The sequence below is a fragment of the Diospyros lotus genome, chromosome 9 (assembly GCF_014633365.1).
Source record: "Diospyros lotus cultivar Yz01 chromosome 9, ASM1463336v1, whole genome shotgun sequence".
Lineage (NCBI taxonomy): Eukaryota > Viridiplantae > Streptophyta > Magnoliopsida > Ericales > Ebenaceae > Diospyros > Diospyros lotus.
In genome coordinates, this window is record NC_068346.1 from 10,869,714 (window position 1) to 10,895,357 (window position 25,644).

Below are 25,644 nucleotides of genomic sequence, written 5' to 3' on the forward strand. Positions count from 1 at the left end.
TCCAGCTCGGCTCGATCTTCTTCTTCCTCTCCTCTCCAGCCACGACCCCCTCCTCTATTCCTCTCCTTTCCAGCTCGGCCCGATCTTCTTCTTCCTCTCCTCTCCAGCCGCGACCCCCTCCTCTCCTCTCTAGTTCAGCCTGATCTTCCTCTTCCTTTCCTCTCCAGCCGCGCCTGCCTCCTCGCTTCCTCTCCTCCCCAGCCAAGCCCACCTCCTATCTTGTTAATTTCCTCTCCAACTCGACCAGCCTCCTATCTTGTTAATTTCCTCTCAAGTTGTTAAGTAGTCTGCTGCTCTTCAAGTCCAAGTTGTTAAGCAGTAGCTGCCAAGCTCGGTTCCATTCCAGCCTCCCCTCTTCTTGTGAGTTTGCCTCCTATCTTGTGAGTTATTTACTTGTTTTTTATTTGATTATTTCTTGCATTCTTGCTTAATTTCTCTTGCTGGTTGCTGCTCTCTCTTTATAGTTTATACTATTGTTGTTTTCGTGTTTGATTGGAGAATTTTATGGAAGTTGGAATTGTGTTGCAACAGCCCAATAAATATCATCAACCACTTCCAAAACTAACTCGGCATGGAATTATTTTGAAGCTAATCCTAATGATAGAAATACCACCACATGTAAATTTTGTCGTAAGGTAACAAAAGGTGGTATATTTCGGGCGAAACAACATCCAGTGGGTGGTTTTAGGAATACTAAAACTTGTCCAAAATGTCCTCCATCAGTAAAAGAAGAAATTGAAAAGTACATGCAAAAGAAGAAAAATAACAAAGATGAGCGAAACATGGCACCGTTAGATACTGATCTTCAATTTGGTGAAGGGTATGATGATAATGATGAGCCGCCGCCTCAAAGTAAAAAAAGACCCAATGTATCTACCAGAAGTGGAAGCGGTACTGGTAGTGTTGGTAGTGTTAGAGGGCCAACACAAAAGGGTCCACTTGATGTTTTTCTTAAAGATCCAGAAGTTAATGTGTTGAAAAACAAGGGCAAAGGAAAACAAACAAGGTTGGGTGAGAATGATTTTGCAAAAAAAGAGTTAAGAGCTCGAGTTTGTAGAAGCTTTGCACGATGGATGTATGATGCAGGCATTCCATTCAATGCAGTGACATATGATAGTTTTAAAGTATTTATAGAAGCAGTTGGTCAGTATGGTCCGGGTGTGAAGTCGCCTAGTTACCATGAAGTCAGGGTTTCCCTTCTCAAACAAGAGGTGGAAGCCACTCCTGAAATGATGAAATATCATGAAGAGGCGTGGGCCAAAGATGGATGTTCCATTTTGTCATATGGCTGGAAAGACAAGAAGGAAAGGACATTGATTAACTTTTTAGTCAATTCTCCTAAAGGAAGTATGTTTTTGGAGTCTGTTGATGGTTCTAGCTATTCAAAGATTGGGGAAAAGATGTTTCAATTATTAAGTAAATGTGTGGAAAAGGTTAGAGTAAGAAATGTGGTGCAAGTGGTCACCGATAGTGCTTAAAACAATGTTTTAGTAGGTATGAAATTCATTTTTTGTAATTTGTATTATGTTTATAAATAGAACAATTTGAATATTCATTAAATATTTATTATTTACTAATATCTTGTTAATTTCACTCTAAATAATAACAGGAAGATTTTTGGAGGCAAAATATCCTACGTTGTTTTGGACACCATGTGCAGCGCACTGCTTGGATTTAATGTTGGAAGATATTCTCAAGTTGCCTAATATGAAGAAAACATTTGAGAGAGCTGTTATCGTGAATAGCTACATCTATACTCGTTCGGGTCTAGTAAACATGCTTAAAAAGTTTACTGACAAGAAAGAGTTGTTAAGGCCTGCAAAAACATGATTTGCAACTGCCTTTATCACTTTGGGCAGGATGCATAGTCTGAAAAGCAACCTTAAAAGGATGTTTACCTCCGAGGAGTGGATGACAAGCAAGTGGGTAAAAGAAACGGGGGCTAAAAAGGTTGTAAAAGTGATTTTCATGTCTTCATTTTGGAACAATGTTGTATTTGCTTTAAAGGTGGCTGGTCCATTGGTGCATGTATTGCGCTTAGTGGATGGTGAGAAGAAGCCGGCTATGGGATACATATATGAGGCCATGGATAGGGCCAAAGAAGCGATTGCTAACTCTTTTAATGGGGATGAAAAGAAGTATGCACCCATTTTTCAGATCATTGATAATCGATGGGATGTTCAGCTTCACCGCCCCCTGCACGCTGTTGGTTGGTACTTGAACCCAGAATATTTCTACAAGGCTAAACGTATAGATCCAGAGATCATAACTGGCTTATATGAATGCATTAGAAAGTTAAGTCCAGATGTAAAGATTCAAGACCAAATTGATGCGGAGCTTTCGATGTATAGCAAGGCAGATGGGTTCTTTGAAAACTATATGGCTATTAGAAAGAGAGCTGAGAAATCACCAGGTACACACATATATATTACATTATATATATAATCATTCCAGATAATAGATAATAATTAACCCATGAATTTTATTGGACAGCTGAATAGTGGGCTTCATATGGAATGTCAACACCCATGTTGCAAAATTTTGCAATTAAAATTCTTAGCTTGACTTGTAGTTCATCAAAGTGTGAACGTAATTGGAATGTGTTTGAAAATGTAAGTGCATTGTACATATAACACTTACAATTTTTATTAGTAGTTGGTTTGTTTTATGTAGCTTATTCTTAGTATGTTTTTGCATAAATTGTTGCAGCTTCATACTAAACGGAGAAACAGGCTTGATCAACTTCGTTTAAACGACTTGGTGTTTGTGAAATACAATAGAGCATTGAAGCGTCGATATCAAATGCGCGATACCATTGACCCTATCATATTGACCCACATTGATGACAACAATGAATGGTTGACTGGAAAACTTGATGAGGAGAATGATAAAGATGATGAAACTGTTTTTCCAGATGACGTTGGGGATGGGTTGACATGGAGTAATGTCGCTGTGGCTCGCTACGGCTGCAGGAGTTGGAGAGCCTAGTTATCGATTTAGAATTAAACAAACTCAATCACAATCGGGTTCAACTTCGACTTCGACTTCAAAGCGACGAGTAACTCAGGACATTGAAGAAGAGGAGGAAAGTGAGGCAGAGACCGAAGATGATGAAGACTTGGAAGAGGGAGAAGAATTGGGAGATGAAGAAGAAGATGAGGGGGTGATTGAAGGGGATGATGAAGATATTGACCTTGATGTTGATGATCTCATTGATGATGATTGATTAAAACTTCTTTATATTGATTGTGGACTTGTTGTGTTAATGCGTTTGTTTAGAACTTTACATTATGATTAGTACTTGTTTGAGTTTGAGACTTTAAATTTGAACTTTGATGATATTTCTAGTTTAGAATTTTCATGATGAATGAATCAATTTTGATGTTGTTAGTCTAGAATTTGAAGATAATGAATCATGAATGATATCAATGTGTTATTATTGATAATTTGATAGTTGTTTATGATTTTACAATATTTTGAGTTTTTTTTCTAAAATGTGTGCCTCGCTTCGCAAAGGCGCGCTTCGCGCCTCAAGCTCTAGGACCCTTTGCACCTCGCTGCGCCTCTCGCCTTTCAAAACTATGACATTAGCTTCCAACTGCATTTGAGTAAGGAATCTTACTCATTTCCCTAATGCCCACTTCATCGATGGGTGACTGCTCATGGGACAATTTAAAATGCTCAGCAAAGGGGAGTGATACATCCTTTGCATCAAGCATATTGAACTTCTTAACCAGCTTATCTAGGTAGGATTTTTGGGACAACACAAGCTTTCTTTGCTGCTTATTTCTATACCTAAAATCTTTTTAGCTTCTCCTGATTCCTTCATTTCAAAGACTGATTTCAATCTCAGCTTTAAATTCTGAATTTCTATAACTGATTGGCTTGCAATCAACATACCATCCACATATAAAAGAAGATATATAGATATCTCATTAGGCATATGTTTGAAATACACACAGCAATCAAATGCACTTCTTTTAAAACCTTGGACTAACATAAATGAATTAAATTTTATATACCACTGCCTAGGGGATTGCTTCAATCCATAGAGGGATTTCTTTAGCAAGCATACTTGTTCCCTTTTTCATCTAACTTCAAACCCCTTTGGTTGCTCCATTAGAATGCTTTCTTCTAATTTACCATGAAGAAAGACAGTGGTGACATAGATTTGATCTAGGCTAAGGTTAAGATGTGTTGTTATGGCAAGTAAGATTCTAATTGAAGTATGTCTTGCCAGAGGTAAGAATACTTCACTAAAATCTATTCCGAGCATTTGAGTGAAGCCCCTTGACACTAACCTAGATTTATAACTAGGTTTACAATCATTTCCAGAACCTTCCATGATTTTAAATAACTACTTGCAGCCTACAACCCTTTTCCCTAAGGGGGCATTTGGTACAAGAAAAATTTTAAGATTCCTGAGAATGTTAGGTTGGAAATCTATATTCCCATGTTTGGTACAATTTTTTTATAAAAAGAATCCTAGGAAATAGGATTCCCGAGAATGATTTTTAAGCAACTTTCCCACAAAAAAATTTTCATGGGGGTTGGGAATCCAAATTTCCCATGGACTTAAGAATGTTTTTAACAAAGAAAAAGACTAAAACACCCCTTACCCTTTTATAACCCCATACAAACATATTATATATATTATATATATGTAATATATTTATATTAAATATAAAAATATATATTATAATATATTTATATTATTTATTATAAAATATTATATATATATATTAAGGTAAATATTCATACAAATATATATATTATGTATATATATTATATATATACATGCATATATATACATAATGTGTAAAAAAATGATATTTTTTTGACTTTCTAAAGATGTGGGTCCCAGTATTTTATATAGTAGAAGGAATTTATCATTTTTAAATAAAAAATTAAATAAGGGTAATTTTAGAAAAAGAACATGAATTCCCAAGAATATTGCATTTAAACCAAACATAGGAATGTAAGATTCTCAGAAAAGAATACTCAACATTCTTGAAAATGTTTAAACCTAACCAAACATAGAATTGCATAAATCCTGGGAATCAAAGATTTCCAAAAGTATTCACAATAATCATGAATCCAAGGAATTTAAAAATTTCTCCCGTACCAAACGCCCCCTAAGGGTCTATCCACCAAAGTCCAAGTTTTATTTTTTCTAAGTGGCTCCATTTCAAATTGCATGGCTGCCAGCCATTTATTGGAGTCTTTTGAGTACATTTCCTTTTCATAGGTAAGAGGCTCCTCACCAACTTCTTCCACTGCACTTGATAGTGCATGGGAGACTAAGTCCGAATGTCCATACCTCACCGGTAGCCTACTAATTCTTCTTTGCCTATCCCTAGCAACATTGTATATCTCATGGCCTTGCTCACCGTCTATACTAGATGACCCTTCACTCTCTCTTTGATAATTTGGATCCTGGTCAATAGGGTTGTCTAAGACATTTTCAAAGGGTTCTTCTTGCTGTTCAACTTCCACAGCCTTCAGATACCCTTCCTCGTCCTTTGAATCATCTATTTTAATGTCTTTAATAGTGGAATTTTCATCAAAGGTAACATCCCTAGTTATTATAGTCCTAGGCATACCTGATTCCAAACTCCAGAGCTTATAACCCTTCACACCAGTGGCATATCCTATAAACAAGCACCTCTTTGCCCTAGGCTCTTGCTTTCCTTGCTTAACATGGGCATAAGCTAAGCATCCAAACACCCTTAAATGGTCTAAGCTAGGCTTGTGACCTGACCACATTTCACAAGGGGTTTTAAATCCTATAGCAACCGAGGGTGACTGGTTGATCACATAAGCTGTTGTTGCTACGGCTTCTCCCCAAAAAGATTTTGATAACTTAGCATAAAAAATCATGCATCTTACCCTTTCTAGCAAGATCCTATTCATTCTTTCAGCAAGCCCATTTTGCTTAGGATTACCTGGGGCTGTTAGGTGTCTTAGGATTCCATTTTCTTTACAAAGATGAGAGAATTCCTTATTACAAAATTCCAAACCATTATTTGTTCTAATGATTTTAATTTTGCTGTCTTTTTGGTTTTCTATCATGGTTTTCCAGCTTTTGAAAGCTCCAAATGTATGGTCTTTAGATTTTAACACATACCCAAACCATTCTAGAAAAGTCATCAATAATAGACAAGAAATATCTAGCTCCATCATCAGATAAGGATTGGATAAGGTCCCATAAATCAAAATGTATGTAATCTAAAGGGGCCTTACAGGAATGGATGCTCTTTTTGGAGAATTTCTCTTTAGCAGCTTTACCAAATATACATGATTCACACTTGTCTAATTCTGAAACTTTTCCATCTCCTAATATCCCTTGCTTAGATAACTCCCTAAGACCTAGCTCACTAATATGGGCCATCCTAAAATGCCATAACCTAGTTTGATCGTAGGCTTTTCCTCCACTGACTGCAGCTTCTCCACACAATGTGGAGGCTTGCAACACATAAATACCATTTTTAAGGATTGCTTTCATACTTATTAGTGATCCTCTAGATACTCTTAGGACTCCACCATCTCCTCTATAGAAATAGCCATTTCTATCTAACTCACTGAGGAAAATTAGGTTTCTCTTTAAATTTGGAACATATCTTACAGAAGTTAAAAGTTTTGATAGAACCATCATGTAATTTGATCCTTATATCTCTAATTCCCTTGATCCTACATTCTTGGTCCTTACCTAACAAAACCTTACCACCAGCCATGTCTTTAAAGTTCAAGAACCATTGCCTATGTGGTGACATGCAAAAAGAACAACCTGAATCTAAAATCCATACTTCTCTATCAGCCTTTTCATACACAACTAGGGCATCGACACTATCATAATCAAACTCACAAATGAATAAGATTTCAGAATTATTTCTTTCTAGAAATTCTTTCTTTCTCTTAGGGAAATTCTTTTTGATATGTCCTTCCTCATGACAGTGAGCATTTTATAATTTTTCTGCTATTCTTGGATCTAGACCTAGATTGCCCCCTTTGTCTAGGGTCTCTCCTATCGGGTCTTGATTTAACCAAAGGAACATCACCAGTTGTGTTCTTTCCTTCTACCTTTTGCTGCAATTCTTTTGAATTTAAGGCTCCTATCACATCATGTAGTATTAAGGTATCCCTGTCATGTTTCAAGATGTCTACAAAAGTTTCATATGATTTTGGTAAGGAATGCAGCAGTACAAAGGCCTTATCCTCGTCATCATATTTGACTTCAATATTTTCAAAATCTAAACATGGCTTATTGAAATCATGTATGTGATCTTTCAACCTTTTCCCTTCATTCATTTTAATGGTAAAAAACTTAGCTTTTAAATACAATTTACTAGATAGTGATTTGGTTATGTAAAGACTCTCTAGTTTAAGCCATAGTTCTGTTGTTGTCTTCATTTTTGACACTTCTCGCAACACCTTATCACCAAGACTTAATATCAATGTATTAAAAGCCTTCTTACCAATTTCTTTCTTCTTTTCAACAGAATAAGTGGCAGGCATTTTGGTTTCCCCTTCTAATGCTTCTTCTAGTCATAAATTCCCTATCAAAGCCCTCATTTTCATTTTCCATAACCCAAAATCATTCTAACCATCAAATTTCTCTATATCACCAAGTACACATATATATATATATATTATATTATATATATAATCATTCTAGATAATAGATAATAACTAACCCATGAATTTTATTGGACAGCTGAATGGTGGGCTTCATATGGAATGTCAACACCCACGTTGCAAAAATTTGCAATTAAAATTCTTAGCTTGACTTGTAGTTCATTTGGGTGTGAACGTAGTTGGAGTGTGTTTGAAAATGTAAGTGCATTGTACATATAACACTTACAATTTTTATTAGTAGTTGCTTTGTTTTATGTAGCTTATTCTTAGTATGTTTTTGCATAAATTGTTGCAGCTTCATACTAAACGGAGAAACAGACTTGATCAACTTCGTTTAAACAACTTGGTCTTTGTGAAATACAATAGAGCATTGAGGCGTCGGTATCAAATGCATGATACCATTGACCCTATCATATTGACCAACATTGATGAAAGCAATGAATGGTTAACTGGAAAACTTGATGAAGAGAATGATAAAGATGATGAAACTGTTTTTCCAGATGACGTTGGGGATGGGTTGACATGGAGTAATGTTGCTATGGCTGCAGGAGTTGGAGAGCCTAGTTATCAATTTAGAGCTAAACAAACTCAATCACAATTGGAATCAACTTCGGCTTCGACTTCAAACCGGCGAGTAACTTAGGAGATTGAAGAGGAGGAGGAAAGTGAGGCAGGGACTGAAGATGATGAAGACTTGGAAGAGGGAGAAGAATTGAGAGATGAAGAAGAAGATGAAGGGGTGATTGAAAGGGATGATGAAGATATTGACCTTGATGTTGATGATCTCCTTGATGATGATTGATTAAAAAACTTCTTTATATTGATTGTGGACTTGTAGTGTTTATGTGTTTGTTTAGAACTTTGCATTATAATTGGTACTTAGTAAAGTTCGAGACTTTAAGTTTGAACTTTGATGATGTTTCTAGTTTAGAATTTGCATGATGAATGAATTAACTTTGATATTGTTAGTTTATAGAATTTGAAGATAATGAATCATGAATGATATGAATGTGTTATTATTGATAATTTGATAGTTGTTTATGATTTTACAAGATTTTGAGTTTTTTTCCTAAAAGGTGCGCCTCGCTTCGCAAAGGCGTGCCTCGCCTCGTGCGTCTCGCGCCTTAGGCTCCAGGACCTTTTGCGCCTTGCTGCGCCTCACGCCTTTCAGAACTATGATGATTAGGAATCAATTTGGGGTAGAATTAAAAAGATTTAGGTCTGATAATGCCAAGGATTTCTTCAACCAATCCTTATCTGTTTTCTTTCAACAGGAGGGCATTATCCACGAATCTTCCTACCCTTACTCTCTTCAACAAAATGGAGTGGTCGAGAGGAAAATGGACACCTCCTTGCTGTTATCAGAGCTCTTCTATTCCATCATAATGTTTCAAAACATTATTGGAGAGAAGTAGCTCTAACAGCTACCGTTCTTATCAACAAACCGCCCTCACAAACTCTTGAATCCCAAAGCCCAATTCAATTGTTAACAAAGCAATTTCCTGATATTCATGTGTCTAGCTGTTGGAAACCCAAGGTGTTTGAATGTGTATCATTCGTTCACATTCCTACTGTTAATAGAGGTAAATTGGACCCTCGTGCTTTAAAGTGCATATTCCTTTAATACTCTACTCAAAAAGGCTACTCGTGCTATCACCCTCCTACCAAGAGATATTTTGTGTCGCCAATGTAACCTTTGTAGAGAATGATCCTTATTTTGCCAATCCTAATTCTTAGAGGCAAAGTTCATCTTTGATTGATAAAAATCAGCTCCTTATCCTACGAGATCATGGTCTATCATTCTTCCCTCTTCCATCCACCATTCCAAAGGATTCATCAGGTTAACATCAGAAGCCTTTACCAAATACTCCACGTCCACTGCAAGTTTACTCAAGGAAAAAGAGGCTAGCCTCTTCCCCTATGCAAGTCACAACATCTGAATCAAGCCCTAATCCTGCTACTGACAGCACTGAAAATCCAGTCAGCCTTCCTCATGCATCACAAGGTAATCCAATTGCTAAACCTTTAATACCTAATGATAAGCCCACTGAGACTATTGAACCCATACCTAAAATAGAAGTCTCTAAATGTGACCATGATTAGCCTATTGCAATCAAAAAGAGCGTTAGGGCTTGCACCAAACATCCCCTACACTTGTTCTTATCCTATTCTAAATTATCATCCCCACATAAAGCCTTTCTCACCAATAGGGGATAAGAATTGGAAGCATGCCATGGAGGCTGAGATGGCAGCCCTAGAAAAGAGCCAGACATGGCTTGTTCCGTTGCCTAAAGGGAAACACCCAGTGGAATGCAAGTGGATTTATACAGTGAAATATAAGTCTAATGGATCATTGGATAAATACAAAGCAAAGCTGGTAGCTAAAGGATATACACAAGTGTATGGGGTAGATTATTTAAACACTTTTGCACCAGTTGTTAAGTTGAATACAGTTAGGGTCCTTTTATCTTTGGCTGCTAACCTAGGCTGGTCGTTGCAACAATATGATGTAAAGAATGCATTCTTGCATGGGGATCTTGAAGAGGAGGTCTGCATAGAATTACCACCAAGTTACAACCCAACAAAACAGGAGAAGGTGGTGTGCAAACTGAACAAGCCATGTCTGGTTTGGCATATAAGCAATGCCAAGAGGACCATACCTTATCTATCCAACACTCAGCTACAGTGGGAGTGACAGTACTCATAGTATATGTTGATGATATTGTAGTCACCGACAATGATAAGGAAGGCATGCATAAGCTAAGGGAGTGTTTAATCAATGAGTTTGAGATTAAAGACTTGGAGCGATTGAAGTATTTTTGGGGTATAGAAGTGACGCATTCAAAAGAGGAAATCTTTATTTCCCAACAAAAATATATAATAGCCCTCCTGACTGAGACGGGAATGCTTGGTTGCAAGGAAGTGGACACTCCTATTGAACCTAATCACAAGTTAGGGGAAGTTCCGATAGATAGTACGGTTGAAAAGAGATCCTATCAAAGGCTGGTTGGGAAGTTGATTTATCTAGCTCATAGGGCAGTATATAGGATACTACATTACTTGAAGGGAACACCCGGGAAAGGTATATTTTTTAAGAAATGAGCAGTGTTCTAAAACGCGTTGGGCGCTAGTTGGGTGTCACACTGGGGTCTAGAGCCTAGGATGCCTAGGTAGGCTACTTTTTTTTTTTTAAGTTTTTAATGTAATTTCATGTTATTTTCAGGTAAATCAAAATTAAAAAGACAAATGAAACTTATATATATATAAATCAAAAACTTATATATATCTATTTATATATATAAACAGAAACTTATATATATATATATATAAAAACTGGGGCGATGGCTAAGGTGGAGGAAGAACAGCCAATAGCAAGAAAGACAATTGGCGGCGGGCAAGGGACCAAGAGAAATCGAGGTCAAGATAGATGACTGGAGCGACGGCCAAAGGAAATAGGGAAATCAGAGGCCAAGAGAGACGACTGACAGCGGCAACGATAAGAGAGAGCTTTCGAAGAGGCAATTGGCGACGACGACGAGAGAGAGAAATAGGCCTAGGCGCTACCGATGACCGATTAATCAAATCAGCGCCTAGAGAGGCTGATTAGCCTATATTCACGACGACTAACACCTCGATGACGCCTAGGCGGCCGCTTAGGTCGATTTTTAGAACACTGGAAATGAGAAACTATGACTCTTGAGGCATGCACGAATTCCGATTATGCAGGATCCATAGTGGATAGGAGGTCCACATCGGGCTATGGCACTTTTCTAGAAAGCAATCTTGTAACATGGAGAAACAAAAAACAAAGTGTAGTGTCTCGATCAAGTGCAAAAGTTGAATTCAGATCTATGGCCTTAGGGATGTGTGAGTTATTATGGCTAAAAATATTGTTGGATGATCTTAAAATCAAGTGGACAATTTCCTATGAGGCTTTACTATGATAACAAGACAGCAATAAGTATTGAAATGGATAGACATTTCATTAAGGAGAAATTGGACAGTGGCGTAATTTGTACCCCATAAGTCTCCTCAAGTGATCAATTGGCAGATGTGCTTACAAAAGGATTACCTCCAGCTGTATTCCACAGGTTAATGAGCAAGATTGAGATGGATGAAATCCACTCACAATTTTGAGGGGGAGTGTCAACGATTAAGGAGTTGATTACAAGATCAGATTAGCAATCAGCATCTCAGGCAAGATTAGATTAGCAATCAGCATTAATTATTGATCTTTCCTTCCTAGAATAAGAGTGTATTATTGTTGTATCTTTCTAAATAATTGTTGTACCCTAAATTGAACAGTTTCCAAAATCATATTTGGAAACTTTCTAATTTTGTTTTTTAGAAACTTCCTAATGTAGCAGGAAGTTTTGTATATAACTTAGTGTAATCCTTCAAAGAAAATAAGATTGATAGCCTTGTTCCACTCTTTCTTGACACTACCTTTTCTTAGAATTGTATTGAAGCTCTTGATGGTATACGAAAGTTAAATTCCCACTAAAACAAGTTATACCATTTATAAGACACAAAGGCTACACAACTCAAAATATTCTAGCAGGGATAGATTTTAATACGTCTTTTACATTTGCATGGGCTGGATAGGAAAGAGCTTCTCACAATACTTTTGAATCTTTTGTAAAGCCATTCTAGGACTATAATTGAATTTTCCCCTTCCAAGAGAAAAAAGTTACCTAGTTGATGCAGGCTATCAACTCTGCCTGGGGATATTATCCACTACCGGTCCCAAGCTCGGATAAAGGAGAAGGATTGTGTTAGGTAGCCGACAGCCAACGTAAAACCTAGTCGGATCCAAAACATAAACTCTAGACAAACTATGAAATATCGTTGAGGCGTAACCATTCATAGCAACGCGCTACACTGCCCACATGTAGTGTCAAGTGAGTTAGGGCCACTACATCGGTGCCCGGATGTAGTGACAAATGAGTAAGGGTCCTCGCATTTGCTTGGACGGATATGGGTAAAGAAACTAATCCAAAATCCAAACCAAAATCAAAGTCAAAGTCAAAGCCAAAATCAAAATCATAGATTAAGGATTGGGTCATGGAACATAGGAACATTAACAGGCAAAACTATAGAAGTGGTAGATGTGATGATTAAGAGAAAGATTAATATTATGTGCCTTCAAGAGACAAGATGGATAGGTAAAAAATAAAAACTTTATCAAAAATTGGATATAAAATATGGTACACAGGAAATGATTAAGCAAGAAATGGAGTGGGGATTATTATGGATAAAAGCTTAGTAGATGAGGTACTGGAGATAAAGAGAATAGGAAATAGGATTATTATGGTGAAGGTTGGTCTAGGAAGAATGACAATGAATATATTTAGTACATATGCACCACAAGTGGGGTTAAGTGAGGAGATAAAAGCAAAATTCTGGAAGGACCTAGAGGGACTCATACAAATGATAACCAAAGGAGAGAGTGATTATAGGAGGTGACTTAAATGGTCACGTCGGTAGAGACGAAAGCGGCTATAGAAAGGTACATGGCGGGTATGGATTTGAGGAAATTAATAATAAGGGTAAGTTTATTCTAGATTTTGCTATGACATATGGGCTCATCATAACCAATACTAGGTTCAAAAAACGGGACAAACACTTAAATCACATATAAAAATGTTACATCAAGCACCCAAATAGATTACTTCCTCATGAGACAAGAGGATCAGTTATGTTGTAGGGATTGTAAGGTGATACCAGGGGAGTGTTTGACTACTCAACATAGATTTTTGGTACTTGACGTCCAAGTAACAAATTGGAAGAGAAAAAATCACATAAAACAAAATTCAAGAATTAGGTGGTGGGATTTAAAAGGGGAGAAACAATTAATCTTCAAAAAAAATTAAGGGGTAGAAGGGAATGGAATAGAGAAGGACAGGCAAACCAAATGTGGAGGGAAATGGCTATTGCCCTGAGAAGCATGACAAAGGTAGTCCTTGGAAAGACAAATGGTAGAGCTATAAACCTTAAGGAGTCTTGGTGGTGGAATGAAAAGGTACAATTGAAAATTAGAAAGAAGAAAACTTGCTATAAGGCTGTATATAAGTGCAGCAATGAAGAAAACCTAAAGAATTATAAAAGCGAAAAAGACAACAAAAAGACCTATTAGTGAAACAAGGTCAAAAGCATATGAGAATCTATATAAACGACTTGATACAAAAAAAGGAAAAAGGAATATATATAAATTAGTTAAAGCAAAAGAAAGAAAAACAAGGGATCTAAACCAAGTGAAATGCATAAAAGATGAAAACCAAAATGTATTAGTGAATGAGGGAGCAATTAAGGAGAGATTGAAGTAGTATTTCACAAAATTATTCAATGATGGTGAGGACACAAGAGTTAGGTTGGGACATCTTAGTAACTCCGAAGGGAACGTGAGCTATACATTTTATTGACGCATAAGTTCAAAAGAAATAAGGCAAGCATTAAAAAAGATGAAAAATCATAAGGCGATGGAACAAGATAATATACTAATAGAAACATGGAAATGCATGGGATAAGAGCCCATCTCTTGGCTAACGAAATTATTTAACGCAATCCTTAAATCAAAAAATATGCAAGATGAGGGGAGAAAGAGTACATTGGTTCCTATATACAAGAACAAAAGAGATGTTCAAAACTGTGAAAATTACAGAGAAATTAAGTTAATGAGCCATACCATGAAACTCTGAGAAAGAGTAATAAAGCAGAGTCTCAAAAAAGAAACAGACGTCTAGAAAAATCAGTTTGGTTTCATGCCTGGTAAGTCAACAATGGAAGCTATATACCTATTGAGGCGCTTAATGGAAAAAGTATCGGGATCATCAGAAGGACCTACATATGGTGTTTATAAATCTAGAAAATGCCTATGATAGGATCCTTAGAGAAATATTATGGAGGGTTTTAGAGAATAAAGGAGTCTGAATAGCCTATATACAAGCCCTTAAGGACATGTATCATGGTACAGAGACAAGGGTTAGAACATGCGAAGGGGACACTAAACCGTTTAAAATTACAATGGGACTGCATCAAGGTTCTGCACTAAGTCCATACTTATTTGCTTTAATAATGGATGAACTCACTAAACACATTCAGACAGAGGTACCATTGTGTATGCTATTTGCATATGACATAGTGTTGGTGGATGAAACAAAAGAGGGAGTGAACACTAAACTTGAGTTGTGGAGAAACAATTTAGAATCTAATGGATTTAAATTAAATAGAAGGAAAACAGAATATATAGAATGTAAATTTAGTAAGAATGCAAGAGTGGAGAATGTTATAATAAAATTGGAAGACTAAATCATACAAAGAAAGGACCATTTTCGATATTTGGGATCAATATTCAAAAAGATGGAGAAATTCACGAGGATGTCACGGATAGAATTAAGGTAGGTTGACTAAAATGGAGGAATGCATCGGGAGTGTTATGTGATGGTAAAATCCCATTAGAACTGAAAGAAAAATTCTATAAGACAGCTATAAGACCAGTTTTGTTATATGGCTCAGAATGTTGGGCAGTCAAATACCAGTATGAGCAAAAGACGAGCGTAGCGGACATGAAGATGCTAAGATGGATGTGCGATCATACAAAAAAGATAAAATTAGAAATGATGTTATTCGTAATAAGGTAGGAGTAGTGTCAATCGATGAGAAGATGAAATAAACTAAACTAAGATGGTTTGGTGATGTGAGAAGAAGACCAAGAGACGCTCATGTGAGGAGAGTTGATGAAATGGAACAATTAGTCAAAAAAAGAAACAGAGGCAGACCCGAGAAGACTTTGAGAGAGACATTAAAGTTTGATATGAAGTGTATGGGCCTAAATGAAGATATGACAAAAGACAGAAATATATAGAATTTTAGAATTCATGTAGCCAACCCCACATAGTGGGATAAAGACTGGATATGTTGTTGTTGTTGTTGTTGTTGTTTTAGTTGATGCAGGCTATTCTCATATAATTGCATTAATGGGTCCACATAAAGGTAAAAATGTAAGATATAGTGTAAAAGATTTTCACAATGCTGTAACACCACAATTGCATGCACCTAAAGGACAAATTTACTTGCATTCTTCATGAAGAAATATTGTTGAGCACACTTTTGAAGTGTGGAAGACATAATTTTCTAATTTTGGGAGAGATGCCTTACTATAGATTTCACACTCAATTTGAAATAATTCTTGCAACTACGGCAATCCATAAATATACAAGGAAGAAAGGTGTTGCAAACAGTGCATTCCTTACAGCTAAGACTAAAAGCTTTGTCCCTCCAAGGGATGGCACGTATTGGTTCAACAATGGTTTTTAGGATAAGCATAACTATAATCGTCCTTCTATGTCCATAACCACATCCGTAACTATAATCACATGGTTACGAATTTTCATAAACACGTTGGTAATAGACGGATTAACCCAATCAATGGTCTTAATCTGTAACCATTTTAACAAATTACATAATTAAATAAAATTTTCAATAAAAATCAAAAATTTTATTAATGTAAAAAATGGGCAGCCAACAAACAAAAACAAATATTTTATAAAATGGAATAAAAAACTAGCTGAAAAGGCCATCACCAATGAACGTTATAATCAGTTAAAAGTGGTAGCTTATATTTGTTTTCATTACTTTTGCAATAATATAGTTTAAAAATTGTAGTAATATCTCTAAAATGTCATAGATAGATGTTATACATTTTATGGAAATGATTTTATTATTTTTTTGGATATTGTTATAATATATCTAAGGTCACAATTTTATTCAGTGAGCATTGTTGCAAATAAATTACAACTTAAGGATATTTTATAAAGGAATATACATTTAAACGAATTATTTATAAACTAATAATATATCATATATAAAAACTAATATTATATATAATGGTCGGTTACGATTATGGTTATTTTTTAATAACCATAACCGACTATTTTTCTATTCTTTTAATGTTAGCGATGTCTGTGTCCATTTTAGTTAATTTTTAACCATGTCCGTCGAACATGGTTACAAATTTCTTTTCGAATTAACCTAAAGGCATCCATCCCTAGTCTCTCCCCACCGTACAATGTGTTCTCACAATTAGGTGGAAAATGGTATGGACCAAAATGATATTCATTAGATGGAAGTACATGATACTATAACTATAGACATTAGTTAATAATGATTACTATTTTCCTTAAAATTGTAGATTTGATCTACTTTGGACTAACATTTTGAATATTTCATATTTTATAACATTTTCATTGCCTTTTTTCATCATTTATTGGATTATATTATGTATTTATCTTTTATACTTGAAATTAATATATCACACGTGTAACTAAAATTTTAACAAATTTATGAATTAAATACCAAATGTATTATATTAAACCTAATATATGCTATAATTTGTCTCAAAATATAGTTAATTAAACTCGTTACTTGAAAATTGCATGAAATTTCTTTATTTGTTAAAATAATAATGTTCTTTTTGGTCATTTTTACAATTATTACAACATATATGTTTTTCTTTTGCTAAACATGTAACTATATAACTGATAACTTATAGTATATTGTATCCAGAGAGAGTTTGGCATTCCGTGTCGACCACTTAAAAGATCCTCCTTCAGCCTATAAGCTATCAAGTTTATTTAGTTACACATTCGTTAAAACTACTGAGCTTATAAGCTATTTTAACAGCGTTTTCAATAAGCTGCTCCCCCCTTTTTCCAAATAAGCCCTTGGTAGCATATTTTGTTGACCAAATAAATAACAAATTTGCCCTCAAACAACTTCTAATTTCTAACCTCTTCCCATCTCCTTCATCTCTCCTCCGTCGCCGTCGCCACCTCCCTCTAGCTTCTATCATCACCGTCACTGCCTCCAGCTCCTCCGTTGTCGTCAACTGCTGCCTCTAGACCCATCCCCATCCGCCGCCTCCTCCATGTCTATCGTCGTCGTCCACCACCCACGTCTCCATCGTCCACCACTTCCTCCTCCATCAACTGCCATCTATGTATATCTATATATATTTAAAATATATATTTTTTAATAATTATGTATAATTTATCAATATTTAATTGTAACAATTTATCAGTTAGACATCAATTTATAATTTATTTTATTAAAAATTATTTTTTTAAGAATTTTATTTGTATTATTCAGTAACATGTTTATTTTAATCTTTTTACTAAATTCTGATAGCTTATTAACTTTTTCAAATCAAACACATAACTACATAAATGACAACTTAAAATACATTTATCCAAATATGTTATCAACTTAACACTACCTAGCTTTTAAGCTCTACACGACTTATAAATAGAAAAGCTTATGAGCTATAAAAAAATGGTAAGCCAAACAGCCTCCAAACACCTTAACTTATTAGCAAATAAGCTCTAGAGCTTATAAGCTCCTATAATTTAAGCTAAGGGGTATACAACTTAGCTTAAATTTTGGTATTATGAAATTTTTAAGCACTTCAAGAGAGTAAAATTTTTCTACTTTTGGCAAATAATGAAGAGCTTGTACGCTCTTCCAGCTTATTTTTTACGCTAGTACCCAATCTTTTTTTGTAGCTTATAAGATTCATCAAAATAAGCTAATGTTAACCGACTAAATGTCCAAATTACCCTAATTAAAATAAGGTAATTTATCCAAACACTTTTAACAGCTCACTAGCAAAAAAGCTCATAGACCTTTTTTTTTTTTTTGGCTGGGAAGCCCATAGAGCTTTAGAAGCTCCCATGATTTAAGAAAAGCCAAATAGGATCAAAATCAAACAGAATAAGCTGTTAGAAGAGCTTATAAGCTCTTCATGATTTTCCAAATAGATTAAAAAAAGAAAAAAGCTCTTGAAAAGAGCTTATAAGCTCCAATTGACCAAAATTTAAGCTACCTCTGAATCCAATGATTCCAATTAAACCAGTTCAGTTTACATACAACCAACCACACCCATGGTTATATTAAATCCAGCTCCTCCACCATCTAGCTTCTTTTGGGACGCCACAAATGTGGTAAGCAATTAATTAAAAACAAAATAGTATTGCAGACCTTACTATGAAATAAACCCACAAAAAAATTGCTACCAGAACCAGACCTGGCCACAGCTCAGACTTGAGGTACACAACAAAGCACAGGGTTAGAAAGGCTCTCCAAGTTACATAATCCTATTCAAATACCAAATTGACATATCTACTTATATAAAATAAATGAAAAGAAAATGTAAGCAAATAATTATACCTCAGAGCTTGGCCATGGGATAAAAAAGGGAGAGGTACAGGTGATCAAATAATAATGTCGAAATGAACTATGTTGCACATGACAAAATCATTGCATGCACTGATGCACAGGCACATGTTCATCAAAATGCAAAGAATTATGAACCAAAGAAAACCTCTACTTTAAAAAAAAAAAAAAACAAAACAAAACAAAATCCTTGCACTTGTAGACTAATGATAACCAACTCTGCCTAAGCAACTTGGCACATATGCAGATAAATTGGTCAATGTCCATTTATTCCACTCTTTCAGGCTCAATAAATCCAATTAGAGTACAAGTACTTCACCCAGTGTTCTAAAATGCATTAGGCGCTAGTCAAGCGCCAGATGGGGGCCTAGCGTCTAGGCGGCACCTAGGAAAAATGTTGCAAGGAGGAAGATGGTGCAACAAGTAGCATGGAGCAACAAGGAAACGACAAGATCAGTGGACAGAGAGAGAGAAACGATGAGATTAGCGACCAGAGAGAGAGAAACAACAGATCGGCGACCAGAGAGAGAAACGACGAGATCAGTAGTCCAAGAGAGACGACCCAAGCGACGTGTGACGAGAGAAAGAGAACGGGAAAGCGGCGACCGACGAGAGAGAGAAAGGGGCAACCGACCTCCTAGGACGAGAGAGAGAACGGGAAAGCAGCGACCGATGAGAGAGAGTAACAACGAGAGAGAGAGGGGCAACCAGCCGCCTAGGACGAGAGAGAGAAAGAACGGGAAAGCGGCGACCAACCGCTTAGGGTGCCGATTTGTCCTTAATCGTGGCAACCAAAGGCCGCCCAGCGCCTTGGCGGCCGCCTTTTTGAACACTGACTTCACCTCCATTAAATCAACAAATATGCTAATAAACTAGCCCTTTGCTTATCAAGAAAACCCATATATTTTTACTTTGCCTATAGTTCAGAAGAGCATAATGCTCTGCCTGCAACCATCAACCTGCTTTCTTCTTAATTTTCACTTCACTTCTGATAGTGACCAATATTTTCTTCTGTTCGACATAAAGGTAGCAGAGGAATAGCAGGACACCCACATGAAGAAAATTTGAGTTCTTGAATTTTCTAAATTTGTTGTCAGCTCTTTTATTATTGATTTGTTTGGCTCTGCTCATACTGTGGTTGATTATCTGGTTCTCTTGAGTTTGGAATCTTATGGATACATTACCTCTTTTGTTTTAATATGGTTTTTGATAAAACCATACAGTTGACCAGAAAACATAGATTTTTCACCACTGTTACACTAATTGCATTATTGAAATTTAGTCTTCATTGTTAGTGCATGTATGCATTTAAATTTTCATAGGGCTTATTGTAGTTTATTTTGCAGTTAAAATAAGGTTTGTGCTACAGTTGAACAGTACAAATATACTGATATTGTCTCAAGTTGTCTTTGCATTACAATTCTCAGGGCAATATAGAGAATGCAATCAAAATTATCCTTTTCTGTTATTAAGGTTTTCTTTTTGGTTTCAGCAGGGTTATAAAAGGAATGCTGAACAGCGATGAAAAGGCTGAGCTCAAAGCTGTACACAGGGAACTATAACCTAATGCAAGAGAATGAGAAGCTAGGGAAGCAAGCACATCTCCTCAACCAAGCAGTGCTGGTGAACAAATTGGGTTGTGCACAAAGACTATCATTTTTCCCTCTTGTACCTCTATTTACATTTTAATTATTTTCTTTTCTTTTCCTCAGTTAAAGCAGACAGCATTTACCACTCTAGTAAGAAAAATACAAACTCAATTATCCAACAGGAAACATGCAATTGCCAAAAACTGGCCAATTAATCACACACAAAATTAAAATCCATGTAATTATATAAAAATAAATAAAAAAGCATCAACTAGAAAAGCATTAAACTAATTTCTTATTTGCTAACTGAAAATCACAGATATTCATCTGATAGGGTGTATCTCATTACCAGCTACGATTCCTCTAGATGTCTGTAACTCTCCTGGCTAGGGGGGCTAAGGATCTAAAACTCAAGGAGACAGTAAAAACCAATCAACTAGTAGAGCTCAGAGAGAGAGAGAGAGAGGGTAAAAAGAACAGAACAGAAAGACATTCACAAGTAGGAAGATTTGACATCAACAGAGGGCATCCGATGACTCATGATGAGGCAGATTGACATACCAAGATGGTGCAGCTAGAGGGGACACGTGAGGAAAAACGAGAAAGAAAAGAGAAGAAAGAAAAAGGGGGGAAAAGGAACTTCTATAAGCACTAAGGTCAAAAGAACATCCTTTGGCCCTCAAGGTATCCTGCCTTTTCAAGAAACCAGAGAACAACAAAAAACAGATTGGAACTAAATCACACCATTTGGGGTTAGCCATATGAATTCTAGCTCACCCATCATTTCTACCTATGACCCTGTTTTTATGAAGTCCAGATAACTCATACCATACCAAAAGAGTCTCCCATCAAGTTTTTCTAAACTTTCCTCTACCTCTTTTACTAAAGACTTGTTCCATTTCATCTACTCTCCTTATAGAGATGCTATGGTCTCAATATCATATGATCAAACCATCTTAATCCTATCTCACGCATTTGTCTTCAAGATGCCAGATGTCCATTTTATTTTCCTATGTTTTCTTAAATGCAAACATTTGATTAATTTTCTAAAGCACCAGGTTCTCAAGGTCAGAAAATGCCCTGTTTTGCAGTGTCACACCCATGCAATGCCACCAGATCTCAAACTAGCTTCTCCCACAACTCCACAGCCACACTCGCATGCAATCCACCACCATGAACCCCATATGATATAATTTAAGAGAAGAAGAAAAAAGAAAGGGAAGATAATAAGAAAAAGGCAGAACCAAAAAGAGGAAGAGATAGAATTAAAATTTATATTCCATTTCAGCATTTTAAGCAGAAAAAAATAACAAATGGAAATCTTGGAATCAAGGAATGGAGTGAGAAAAAATATTTTATCCCACTCCCACCTATTGGGGATTGAGCAATCCCCTCTAGTGTTGAAGATGTTCCTCATATTTACAGCTAGTCTCAAGCCCAGATAGAGGAGGGGCGTATGTAGGTAGCTGGCAACTAGTCAGCATAAGACTCATTGGATAAAGCATCATGAATTCTAAACAAATGAGAATACCATTGAGGCATGAGAGTTCTTAGCAACACATTGTATGGCCAAGTTCAGTGGAGCTAGGGGCGTTGCATTGATTGTTAAATTTATAAAGATTCTCACATTTTCATGGAAGAATGCGAGGAAAGACTATTGAAGTGGTGGATGCAAAAACTAGGAGAAATTTTACTATTGACAGGAAATCTATTGAAGTGGATTGGAGAACGGGCCGAAATGTTGATAAGAGTCTACATATTAACTTTGGTACTTAGGGAAGGAACCGACAAGGAATGGAGTTGTGAATCTAAGGATTGTTAACAATAGGACTTGACGGATCATACAGTGGATGGGAAGAGAATAGAAGACAAAATATTGCAGCTAAAGTTGTTTTAAGAGAAGAAATTATGCGTATTGTTAGTATATATGCACCACATGTTGGGTTGGAAGAATAGATATAGAAAATTTGAGGAGGATTTAGAATGGTTGACTCAATGAATACCTAGACCAGAGATCATTATAGGAGAAGACTTAATTGCTCGTGTGGGTAGGGAAGTGAATGGGTATAGAGTTATAAATGGAAGTTATGGATTTGAAGAAAAATAATGGGGGCAAAGTTATTTTGGATTTTTCCACAGGATATGAGTTTGTCATAGCTAATACTACATTTAAGAAATGGGATTAATACTAGTCACATTACAAATGGACTATCAACTACCTAAATAGACTATTGTCTTATAAGATAACTTATGTTGCAAGAACTGTAACATTATATCAAGAAAATGCCACTCAACATAGACTTGTGGTCCCTGACGTCCACATCAAAAAATGAAGTAGGATAGAAAATGAAACTAAAGAATCAAATGATTAGGCTTAAAGGTGTAAAAAACAAGCCATTTTCATGGAAAAAATATGGCAGAAGAGATTGGATTGTGGAAGAAGAGGCAAACTAATGGGGATTGATGGGTACTAGGAGAGTCAAACAAAAAAACTCCAGATTAGGAATGAAAGCATATGTGTATATCACTTTGCCTTGCAATAAACAAATCATTTCATACCCAGAATTAAAGCTACTAGGAATGAAAGCACATTAATTCACTAGGTTAACTCACTACACATGGAGTGCCATGAACTCCGCTTAGGTGCTAAAAGAAAGTAATCCTACAAGGATGTGAACAGAACTAAAGAAAGTAATCCTACAAGGATGTGAACAGAGCTATCAAATGCTTAATGTGTCAAAATTATGGCTTGCCATAGTTATTTATTATCTATTATCTACATATTTACCAAGTTTGGTCATGTTAACACACACTGCCACTTAGTGATGCAAGCCTTGCACATTAAGACAGATAAAATGTTAAGAATCTAGGCCTACCAGTATAATTGGAAAAGGAGGCATCCTGCATTAAGTTGTTAGGAAACAGAAAAATAATTAGATATCTAATAGAATGATAAAAAATCAACAGTCAGCTTGAATGCTGACAATTTTTGCAGTTTTATAAGAATTTTAAGGAGAAAGCACATAAAGGCTCGAGTAACAACATAGTTACAAAGACATACTAATTCAAGAACCCATGTAAACCCAACCTTCCATATTGAGTTGGTTTGAAACAGAAAAAATAATTTGTTCTAGAAGTGATTGATAAGAAATCCCCAATTCAGCTCATGAGTTAGCAATTTTAGAAGAATTTAAGGAGAAAAGCACAAAGAGGCCTAACTAGCTACATAGTTATGAAGAAGTTGTAACTCGACTATACTGTCAATCTAATGGAGGACACAATCTCTAACAAGTTATTAGAACCGAGGGGAAGAAAGAAAAAAGTTGCATTCTGTCTTTTGAAGTTTACAGCATCAAATCCAGAAAACATGGCTCATTCAATCTAAGATGCATTCTACCGTTGAATTGAAAAAATTGCAATCACCCAAACGACAGTAAAATTTTGCCTCTTTCTTCACTAATTTTTATGTTTATGTCACAAATAAGTGAGACCAACGATATGTGAGAGGGAACAGAGAGAAATAAACAAGGAAACAATTCAATTCCAAAACTAAGTACCATATGCAATATTAGTATTATTAAAGAAAAACAAAATGTACTTAAACCATCCGAGACATGCATTCGTTCCATATCTGCCATGGCCGCAATCTTAAGCTGCTACACCCATGCAAAATCTCAGGAATAGCCCTTGCCAAGCTTTTGAATTGCAGAATACATTTTCCGCCTCGACCCAACAGCATTTATACCCATATCCTTGAGATCCTCCAAGGTCAACATTGGCAAAACTTCATCATCCACCTCGTGTATCTCAAAAACAGGAGCGTACCGGCTCAGCCCCAGTCCAATCAACCAGTTCCTCACCCCATTATCACTACCAAAATTCCTATCTCCACTAGCCGCCCACTTCCGATCCCGCGAATCGGACTCTGGCAATCCATCGTCCCTGCTCATTGAAACCCTAGCCCTAGCCGTTCTCCGATGCCCATGCCAGAAATCGAGCGCAACATTGTCAATAGATTGAATGGGACTCTGTTCCTTCATCGGACTCTCCGAACCCTCGGGTTCGAAATCCCTGAACTCCTTGTTCTCTTCTCTACTTTCTCCTTCACCTCCATTGTCGACCTTCGCCGCGACCGTCCAATTCGTCCTCACTCTCTTCGCCGTTGGCCGCTTCGGTTTAGGCTTCCGGTGGCCGAAATCGAGATTGTCCTCGGTTTCTAGGGTTTCATGGCAATCAGCTCCGCCATTGACAAGGTTGGTTAGGGGCCTCGTCTTGGAAGCTTTGGCAGCGAGAACAGGGTCTTTGTGGAACCTCCAGGCCTTCGGCCGACGGTGATGCGAGTCATGGGAGAGAGTCGCCGGTTGGTCCCCGATCTCGCCCAGACGGACGCTGGGCCGGCGGTGGCGCTTTGGGCCTAAATTCGAGCCGAGATTGTTGGTGTTACCAGTGGGAGCGGGGTTGCTCTCGTTCGTAGGTTGTGGTGCTATTGCTGTTGCGGCGGCGGCGGCGGCGGCGGGCGGCGTCACTGCGGGGGTGGCAGCATCGTGAATTGGGCCTTCCGGTGAATGTAATTCCGCCATTTAATGAGGGCGCAAAGGAAAATCCGAAAGCGGAAATCTATAAAAATGTAGTGCAGATAGAGTAGGCAAAAACGAGTGAAAATGTAATTGGGCCTTCCGTCACTGCTCCGCTCCCTCTCTCGAAGTTTGCGGTGCGCTCGTTTATACATGGCGCTACGTGATTAATTCTTCCAATATATATGTCAATCGGGTCGGATCCTGATATCCTGGGCCAAGGGCCTGCTCTCACGGGCCATGCTGGGCTGATTCTGTTTTTTAATTTTTAACTATTCATTTGTTCAATGTTTATCCAAATTTAGAGCAACTTTCATATTTTGACAGTGGTCTCCCACAATCAAACATGCAACTACCACTACCATTATCGTGAACCATTCAACTTATACTTAAGGGGCATTTAGCACGAGAGAAGTTTTTAAATTCTTAGAATTCATGATTTTTAGAAATGCTCATGGAAATCTTTGATTCTCAGAATTTATGCAATTCTATGTTTGGATAGATTTAAACATTTTCAGGAATGTTGAGTATTCTTTTCTGAGAATCTTATATTGTTATGTTTGGTTTAAATGTAATATTCTTGAAAATTTATGTTCTTTTTTCAAAATTACCCTTAT

The 25,644-nt window shown here is 36.6% G+C and overlaps 1 protein-coding gene and 1 pseudogene across 6 annotated transcripts in view; one reads left to right on the forward strand and one right to left on the reverse strand.

The window, feature by feature from the left end:
* Positions 1-25,168, reverse strand: part of LOC127809490 (uncharacterized) — a 50,592-nt gene extending 25,424 nt beyond the window's left edge. For 5 of the 6 annotated variants that reach the window (XM_052348324.1, XM_052348321.1, XM_052348322.1 and 2 more), the window contains exon 1: positions 24,052-25,168. In XM_052348324.1, the coding sequence (XP_052204284.1) occupies positions 24,128-25,033 (906 nt within the window). In that variant the 5' untranslated portion in view covers positions 25,034-25,168 and the 3' untranslated portion in view covers positions 24,052-24,127. Of the gene's footprint in view, positions 1-23,329; positions 23,355-24,051 lie in introns of all 6 variants that reach the window. The other variant, XM_052348320.1, reaches the window with a different exon arrangement.
* LOC127809244 (uncharacterized) lies at positions 1,678-2,988 on the forward strand (annotated as a pseudogene).
* Positions 25,169-25,644: the final 476 nt, after the last annotated feature.